The sequence below is a fragment of the Agrilus planipennis genome, unplaced genomic scaffold (assembly GCF_000699045.2).
Source record: "Agrilus planipennis isolate EAB-ADULT unplaced genomic scaffold, Apla_2.0 scaffold355, whole genome shotgun sequence".
Classification (NCBI taxonomy): domain Eukaryota; kingdom Metazoa; phylum Arthropoda; class Insecta; order Coleoptera; family Buprestidae; genus Agrilus; species Agrilus planipennis.
The window spans coordinates 33180-43255 of record NW_020440754.1 but is presented as its reverse complement, the minus strand read 5'-3'; the positions used below and the strand labels follow the sequence as shown (position 1 = coordinate 43255).

The following is a 10076-nucleotide window of genomic DNA, read 5'->3' as shown; positions in this document are numbered from 1 at the left end:
TATAAAATAATTCGAAGTGGTCTGTATTCTGTCGAAACTGCCAGACGCGGATCGCGATTTCGATCTTTTTGGATCTCATCAGCGCGTGGCAGGCAGCTCCGACAGAACACAGACCAACTTTTACCTGCTGCCTTAACAGCGCGTTTTAGAAAATACGACAAATGGCGCTGTAAACGCCATCTGTAATACAGTGCTATATTTTAGGATTACGTATGCTCCAACAAGGTCCATTTAAATATATGGATATCTACTTGCTGAAAGGCACGTTACCATAATCGAATAAAATAATTCGAAGTGGTGTATATTCTGTCGAAACTGTCAGACCTTGCTGAAGCATACGTAATCCTAAGATGTAGCACTGTAGTACAGATGGCGTTTACAGCGCCATTTGTCGTATTTTCTACGTATAATGATTGTTCATTATGTATGTATCTATATTCCCAGGAACTAATTAACATGTTTTTGGTATCGGAAATTGTAACAATGTTAGGTTAGGATATATGAATGTATTCGATCGGAAATCTTTTAAACTTTTCATGGCACCGGACCAATTTGAGCTGATACAATCAACATAAAACGATCTTTGTATCTACAAAAAGGATTCTTCCAACCATCCTAGAAAGGCCTCTCCACACCTTTTATGGCCTTTTTTACCGAAATATCATCTACGAACGGAAAGCGATGTTTCTTTTCTAGTGAATGTGAAAAGTTCCTTTTAGCATTAGAAACTTTCTTAGGTTAAACTTGAACGTCTATTTATTTTTAAAACGTATAGAATGTTTATTTATTCCATTATTAAAAGCACCAACTGTTTGTCCTGCTTATCATTTTTTACAAGAACAATAATTTTATGTACGTTTGTTTGTTTGATTATTATAAATAAGCAACAATTTTTGTAAAAAATTCGGTGTAATATTCAACCAAAGCTACACAATTGCAAACTTCTATAAATGTTTACAATTTTGGTACTTATTTGAATAAATCGAATCTGACCTGTTATCAAGAAAATCCCAACTCTGCTTTATTTTTAAAAAGCTTTTAGAAAAACTGTCAAAAAAAATTGCCGTTGCAAAATTGAGAAGAAAGAGAAATATATCTACTTTCGTTTGATTTAGCTAGGAGTGCATTTTTCACGTTGCCATACCAGGTAAAATTCTATTTTCGTTTCGCCTATTCCAAAGTAGAAGTTGCAAGAATAGTACCCAGTACCTACTACATGCATTTTCTCAAGTATATTACACAGCGAAATCTCGCTGCTGAATAGCTCAGAATCGGTTCGATTGCATCAGCACGTCTCGACAAATACGTGACCTGAAGTGTTTGCGCAATTATTAATTAGCGCTTATTTTTGTGGTTTCGCACCAACAGATTTGTGTACAGGTATATGGAAATACAATTAGACGCGACTGAACCAATTTACGAATACTTTATTAACCATAATAACGTTAATTTCGAAGGATAGATTCGAACGATCTATGTTAGATTTTGTCACGTTTCGTCGCGACACATAAAACATAATTATCAGTAGGTATTCCGACTTATTCAATTATTACAATTATCTGTTACGTATAATTTGTTCACGGTTTCGTTAACGTGTAATACCTGCTTTAAGAAACACTCTTAACAAATATTACCGTGTAAAACCTGCTTTGAGAAACGCTCTAATAAAAATTACAAATTGCATCTAAATCCGTTGTATAGGTACGAAACTGTAGAAGTAGTTACACTGTGGGGTTTATGAACACGTAATGGCTGCCGAGCATGCGCACAGGTACTGTTGAAATTCTGTACGAAAAAGGAACCGTTCGCCATTTTGATATTAGTAAGACCGTGCATTTTCATATTGAAACGATTTATCTCAAAAGAAATTTCAATATACCAACATTACTTGCAATAATGAAAATTACCTTATAATGATTGTAATTAAAATCTAAAGTTGATAGGAAATATATTGTTAATTTTCTGCTAAATTAATTCGTTGATTGGCTCCATCTTATAATTACGAACTTATCGAATTAAATAAGTTCTGGGTTTGTTTTACTAACGAATATTAGGTGCTGCAGGAGGAAATTTCTTATTAAAAAGATAGACAGGTGTGTGTTAGTATAGTGAAAGAAAACCGCAATGACAATTGCACGGTCGACGCTTCGACCTTTTTCGTTGTAAAGTCCCAGGCGACATGAAAGCCAGAGTCATAGTTCTCGTTTTTAATATACTACGACGATAGAGCAACGTTCTTTGAAGTCTGAGAGTTTAATTCAAAATTATCTCAAGTAAAAATGAACAGAGCCAAGCTCGACCGTGTCGACAATGACAGCAGCTTTCAACGGCAGATATTGCAACCGCGAATAAAGTGAATTCTGCTTTCTGCTATTCTCTCTCGTTGATATCACACAAATACAAATCTTATCTTAGACAATTAATATGAGCGTTACAAAGAGGAACTTGGACCACAGTCCGCCTCATTATAATTGTCCTGTAATTTAAATGGAAAAAGCTGGAATAAATCAAAACAATTGAATAAAGATCTTGAGAAAAATGCAATGGTAAAATGTGTTGTACGTATTAAACAATTTATGCTCAATAAGCAGAGGAAAATTAATAAACCTTTATCTTAAAATAACACAATAACTGTTCTAAAAGCTGGAAGAATTCTTTTGGTAGTTTTGTCTATAGATTTACTGTTTAACTTCGTTTATAATTAACTATTAATAGTAGTTAAAATGATTGTCAAATTAACAGTTGGATCATTTGACCACTTCATTATTATAATATGGTATGTATTACTTTAAATCTTCTCTGTGAAGCTTTATCCATTTTCAATTTTAAATCTGGTGAATAGAGAACGTAATTTATTCAAGATACCCTCCAGCAAACGTTATTATATAGAGACGAAGAACTGTAATACAGAAACATGGCCGCTTTTGTATTTAATTTAAATGCAGGAAGTATTGGAATTTTCCAAGAAAATGACGTTATTCATATAGGCACCTATCATAAAACAAAAAGAAAAACAACGAGCATATTCTTCATGAAGTTAAATTTACAGAAGCGAACACTTGTGGATATGTTTGCGATTTCCACTTTTTTTTAAATCAAAACTGAATTATAAAAGAAACGTTTTCTATTAGCATCTCTTTTTGAATGCAGTTCATTTAAATATTTCTTCCCAAAAATGCACTCGCTATACAATTTAATAACTGTTGTAAACATACTTGAATATTGAATTCGAAGCATAAACTCGAAAAGCTTTTAGAGTGATTATAAAGCTGAAAACTGAATATATTTTTGGAATTGTCTTTCAAATACATCTCTTTTACACTTCGCTGGGCGATTATCATCTATTTCTTTAAAATTTGTATACGTATGTTCAGTTAATCTCAAATTAAAATCTGACTTTGTATGACAAGAGATATTTGGCAGGTACTGTATGAAAAAGTATGTTTAATGAACAAGAGTCGAGAGTATAATGAGCTTTTTTCTCCCTACCTACGATTTTGCCAGCGCGTATCCAAGACATTGGAAAGTGTACATCGCTAGAGAAAGTAAATGAAGTATACATGACATATTATCAATGTCTAAACATACTGAAAAGTTAATTTAAAAAACTAAAATATTTTAATATCATGCGAAGGCACCTGTTTAGGGTTGTAGTTTAATTTTTTAATTGAATCCATTTATTTTAATATGTTATCAACGCATTCTCTTATGACCTTTTCCGTGTTAAAAAATCATGGTTTGTTTAAGGATATTATAATTGGTTTATTAACATGGAACGTATGATGATTCATTTCCACTTTTGTTAGCCAATTATGTTGAATGTAAGCGACTACGTGGAGTGGTAGTTTTTAATTCTCTTACAACCATTTTTACAGAATTAGGTCAATTGTAACCTTTCAAATAAACGAAAATAAGCAAACGGATTACGCAGTCCAAATTAAATTAATTAAAAAAGAAATTTATAGCCTCGGGAGCTACATTAAAGCAATGTAATTCTTTGTAAATTTTACCAGAGAACTTTTAATTTTTGTTCCATTTGAATGTTAGAAAATATATTTAGCACACTTTATTAACATTTCTTTGTGAGTATCGGAAANAAAACTTTTTGCTGTTACTGCACTATTCCTAGCCAATCCCGTACCGCTCTTCATTCGTGTATCCCTTCTACTACTTGAGTGCGATAAATTGTTCGTTATTTATTAATTACTATCTGAGAAACTGTGTTGTAATAATTAATCCAACTTTTTTCAAAGAAGTTATTAGACATTGTTTAATCTTTCTGTAGTTTTTTAAAACATTTGTAAGAAGAGATTCCAAGTTAACATTGTATTTCTAGTTAGCCTCGCCGGTATCCTGTATAGTACAATGTATAAGAGCCGCAAAAACGCGAATTTTGAAATTAAATAACTATATTGTCCAATAATTTCAGTCTGCACATATAGGTGAAGAATAACTTAAATATTCTGTCAAAATTTCAAAAGAATCCTAAGAAAATGCTTTTCATGGAACAACTACCTTAAAGAACTTAGCATCTTTTTTGGGCTGCGTGTCGAGCTAAAATGAAGAAATAAAAACAGTAGTAGAAGAAAAAATTTGTCTTAATTCCAAAGTCAAGCAACCTTTGTACAGATGAACATGCAGAAACTTAGTTTGTTTAATAACAACAAATAAAGTACTTTCTAAGTGCGAATTGGCGTACATGTTAGAGCAATATTTCTCAATGTTTTGTAGCGTTATTACTCCCTAAAGGTTCTCCATTCTGATTTAAAGGGGTTGTTTGTACATTACGCTGTGTTCTTCCACCGGACAATGTTATGACTATTTCAAAGGGCCATGTGAGACCTTAACGCAATATTATCCTACTTTCTCATTATGACTTATGGCTCAGTGCTGTGGGAGTTCCATTCCAGAGGTTTCTCTAATTGTGTACCGAAATATATTTGACACTTTGTCCGTAAAGAGTAAAGTTTGCTCGTATACGGTGCATGTATTAGAAGCTTGTATAAAACTTTGAAACCAAAATGGCTAAAAGCTTAATTTGATACTTATAGTGTAATGAATTTTCTAGTAACTTATTGATTTACCCAAACGAGCGTTATATTTATTTATACTATCATCGAATTTTCCAAATTGAGTCTTTATTTTTCTGGAAGGTTCTTGAAATCCTTTTGTTACGTGTTTATATATGTGACGTTCACGAATAATTTATTACATACCTCGAAGTAAGCCTCTCTTGCTTTCGGCATCTTTGCTGACTGTTGATTATACATAGCTCGCGGCGGTCTTACCGTAGGTAATCGATATATTGATTTCATTACATACGTGCTTGTATGTAACAGTATACAGGGTGGAGAAGCGATTGACGAATGGTTACTATATTATATTAGTGCTACTGTTCTATTTTAGATGGCGCGTGTGTTTAAAAAACAGATGGTTTCTATTTTAGAGGGATATCACGGAATAAATTTGAAAATGAAGTTGATCTTTTATTCGTTAATCCACCGGTAATCTATGATTCAAACTTGACGCTCATTTAACTGTCAACGGTAAAAAATTTCGAATGAAGTGTGAATTTCCTATTGGCTGGTTTTTTTGCACAGCTGGAAACATAAATATTGCACACGCATCTGGTGTGCCGTTTTCTATCGATTAGCAATTGTATTTTTACAAACGATGGTCATATTGTTTGCGTTTGATATCAGTAGAGCGTAATGTGCTATTTCCGCTTCAACGCAAAACCATTATTAACGAGAATTTTACCGAGTGAGAGGACTTGGAAATTAGGCAGTTTTGGTCGGTTAAAGCGGACAAAAGTGTCGATGCGAAAACGAATCAAATATGCTAATATGTAGTTCGTGCAGTTATAAATTCTCGCTTATACACAAAATATCAGATGTGATAGCAAAATGCTACCGTCACAAACCGATTACATCGCGTGATAATTTCCACGTGCTATATTTATTTATTGCACTCAATATAATTATATTCATAATAGAACAGGACGAGTTCTACTCTAATATCATATATCTACATAAAATGTAACTGTGGAATTACAACTGTGTATATTCAATGTAGTAATTTACATAATGAGTAAGTTCTAATGATGATAAATACGAATGTTGAACCTAAATATAGGTTATTTTACCGATCAAGTGGATGTCACACAATAACTACAATTTATGAAAATAGACGGTGACTTTGTCGATATAATGCGCAATAATTTCGGCTATTTTTATCATTTTAATTAGTAAGTATCTGTATTTATTGTCTTGTAGATATATTAATTTTTAGACTTCAAAATAGATAAATAATGCTTTATCACGTATTAAAGTTGATTCTTTGACAATTTTTTCGATTACAGTTAGTTCTGAATAGAGAAAAATAATTTTTGTTCGATTAGTATTGAATAACGATTCCATGATCGGTGTTTCTTACGTTTTTGGGATCAAAGGTCACTTAATATACAAGATAAAGATTTTCTGCTTATACCGTTAGATAGCCCTTGAATTCTAGAATGACTTTTGTTTGAAAAAATTTTTTATAAAGTGCCCAGTTTTTCTGTTATTTGAAGAAAACTTCAGAGACATCAACGGTGCGTTAAGCGACGAACCCGAATTGTTGTATGATCGGATATAACGGGTGATCTCCGAAACTACTCAGCCGATTTGAAAAATTCTTTCACCAATATTTAGAGTGGGTCTTCACGGGAAAAAAGGGATGTATATAATTCCGTTAAAATAAAAGGGCTTTCCGTAGAGATCAGTTTTGCTGCGTAAGTCGACGGAAAAACGATCGAGCGAATTGGTTTCGTACGCATGCTGCCTCAACGGTAACAGATATCTCAATGTTTTCTATAGAAAAGTTATATTAGAGCTTAAAAAGGCCTGTAAAAAGTCTGGAGGATCTATATTTATAAATTAAGGATAATTGATAGAATGTGAGTTACGTATATTAGTCACAAACTGAATTCCAAGTGGATGAAGCCGAGAGTACAATTAGTTTTTAAAATTCAACTAAACCTTTGTGAACATTAACCTAATATTCACGAACTCTTTTGAGAATATTTATGTATTCTTTTCTATTTTTAAAATTAATGCCAGTTTTTTTAAGACCGTTTTAGCTTCAGAACCTTTCCACACTTTAAACATTTTGTAAGGAATTTCACGACAAACATTTCCTTTTTATTTAATACGCCACTTTGATGAAAGTGTAAGGTTCATGTTTCAATATCGAAAGAAAATTGGTAACAAAAGGCGCTTGCCATATAACGTCCTAATATGTGTCATGAAAGTGTCGCGTTTTAAGAGCGTGCTCTTTTGTACTTTGTTCCCTTTTATTGTTCTGCCTTTTGCGTCTTTTATTTTCTTAACTATCGCTTAAGGTGTGAGGACATGGGAGCGTTTTTCACGCGATAAATTTGCCCCTTGCTATATGCCGTCAAATTTTACCTAATGGCAGTTACTGTTTCGAGGGACCCGAAAAGAATTTGACGAGCCCAAGGGCGAAACCGTCACCGTTGAACTTTAACAAAGGGATCTGTCGCCCTATTGATCAAACAAATTACTGATCTTTTTTTTTATTTTGCAATTTGTGAAGCAACCTTTTTTAACCGTTTTTTCTTTGAAGACCCAATTAACCGACAATTGTTGTTTAAACGATCTTGTCGTTCCAGATTATTGAATTAAATAGTATTAGGTAGATACTTTAACTAAAAGAAAACGTACATTGATACATTTTGTTATACTTCGTTTACTTTCTGTAGCAATGTGACCTTCAGTTTGACCGGCGCAAGGTAGAAAAGAACAGCACTAGGCCAGAAAAGGAAGGAGACAACTCTCGGCCAAACTCTTAACCGGTGAGGAGCGTATAATCTGTACAGTAGGTACTGCAGGGAAAAATTGACCATTTTATCCACTACAATTGCATTGCTCGAATGTGCTGTCATTGGTACCAATGAAAATGTCAACGAGATGTTTATTTATATTTGAGGACATATTAAAGGCTTTAACGATTGTTTTCGACTCGCACTACTATTCATGATTGAACAAAACTTTTGGCAGGTACTGTATGAAAAAGTATGTTTAATGAACAAGAGTCGAGAGTATAATGAGCTTTTTTCTCCCTACCTGCGATTTTGCCAGCGCGCATCCAAGGCATTGGAAGGGGCAGATCGGTAAAGAAAGTAAATGAAGTATAGATAGTTTAACTAAAAAAGAAATTACATTGATATAGTTTGTTATATCTCGTGCCTTTCACTATTGCGGTCCGAGCACTGCAACATTTTTGCATCATGAACTGCATCCTTCCTGGAGTTATTGACAATGTGTCCAGGCTCCTACTGACTTCAAATTTTCTCTAATCGTTACAAAACTCATAGCATTAGCGTTTCCTACAGTATATCTTAACATTAAAGCTTTAGAGTTTAAATCGTGCCTCAGGATAAGCTTCCAGAAGTACAAATTACACAAAGCGTTTTGTTTTGTTTTCGTTTTCTCTGCGCTGACGCTAATTGTAACAAAGCTCGGTAGCTTCTTGACGGTCGGTTCTTTAATTAAGGGAAATACTAATATAAGAGGAAAATGCCGACCTGCGAAACGTTTCGTTCTTTAATTGGAACCAACACGTATCCATCCACTAACGCGTGTACCTTTTCAAGCTGTTTTGATTTCGAAGAATAGTCCAAAAGTAAATTGACTAGTTCTAACGAAACGTTGAAGTGTTTTTGGTTTTGTCCTTCTGCGAAATTAATTAAAATAAATTTCAGTTTGATGATGAAAAATACGTACATATACATTCAAAATACCAAATTTACCCACTTTCGTTTTCTAAAACGTTCTGCTCGAAATAGAGAAAGATAAATTACGCATAACAGGTAAGGTTGGACTTTTTTATTTGTCTTAATGCATCGTAGTAGACTATAATTCAAGGGGATGGGGGGTGAAAGAAGAAAGGGCGCCGGCGTATCGACGTCGTGACGTCGTGTCAGAGGCCCATTATGTGAAAAGAGTGCCTGCCAGTGTGTCTCTAAACGAGCCAGCAATGGCTGCACTTAACAAGTTACTCTCATTACTTACCTTCCATTTTTGGGGCCGACATTCGGTACGTAAGAGGAGCTGGCGGTAATGGCCTCATCAGGTATTGCGCCGGATTCCATTCCAAGCGGCTCGTAGCAGGACCCTGTGGACACAAGGACTATTATTATTCACCGCTTACAACACACCAAGTCAACACCCTAGTTCCGAAAACGAAATGAAAAATTTTCGCATAAACTAACACCGAAAAGTTTTTAAACATTAACTAGTCCTGCTTTTAATTAGACCGTTAAAAATTTGCAGCAATTATTTTTCTTCTCCTTTTTTGTGTCAATTCCAACATAAACTCAGTGCCTATTGAAATTTCGTGGTTTTTGTAGCAAGGTAAAAGTTGTTTGTTTTATTGTTTGAAAATAATAAATTTCGAAGAGTTTAATTTAAATGTACACAAAAAATTACCTATCGATACCCTTAATTAATTAGATACATTGCGTTCTCTTTGTACTAACATTTGGTTGTCTGCGGCGGATATTCACACTCTTGTTCGAAAGGCACGCTCTCGTTATTGACAGCTACGTACTCGCCTTCGACAGGCGAACGCTTAGCTTTATCGATTTCGTCAGGCACGCTCTCATTTCTGACAAGTACGTACTCGCCTTCGACAGGCGAACGCTTACCTTTATCGATTTCGTCAGGCACGCTCTCATTTCTGACAGTTAAGTACTCGCCTTCGACAGGCGGACGCTTGTCTTTATGGATTTCGTCAGGCATGAGCTCGATGTCGACAGGCACCTTCATTGGAAGCGTACCGATTTTAAGTGTAATATGATGTTTTATGTTGCTTTCTTTTTTTTTTTTTTTCGCATGCGATAGTTTGTTTTTAGTATCTACATATACGATTTTTGTTTCACATTACATAATATAAAGTGGTTGTAGAAGATATTACATTTCAATGTAAGCTTTTGTTTAAACAGCAGTTTTCTGCTTTACGAAAAAACAGTTTTGGTGATAACAGCGATTGGAATTCAATAAAACTGTGAACCT

At 34.1% G+C, this 10076-nt stretch overlaps 1 protein-coding gene across 1 annotated transcript in view; it reads right to left on the bottom strand.

Annotated features, from left to right (window-relative positions):
* Positions 1 to 9176, bottom strand: part of LOC108742768 (discoidin domain-containing receptor 2-like) — a 53110-nt gene extending 43934 nt beyond the window's left edge. Inside the window, exon 1 of the mRNA XM_025979889.1 lies at positions 9075 to 9176. Within this exon, the coding sequence (XP_025835674.1) occupies positions 9075 to 9154 (80 nt within the window). The 5' untranslated portion in view covers positions 9155 to 9176. The remainder of the gene's footprint in view (positions 1 to 9074) is intronic.
* Positions 9177 to 10076: the final 900 nt, after the last annotated feature.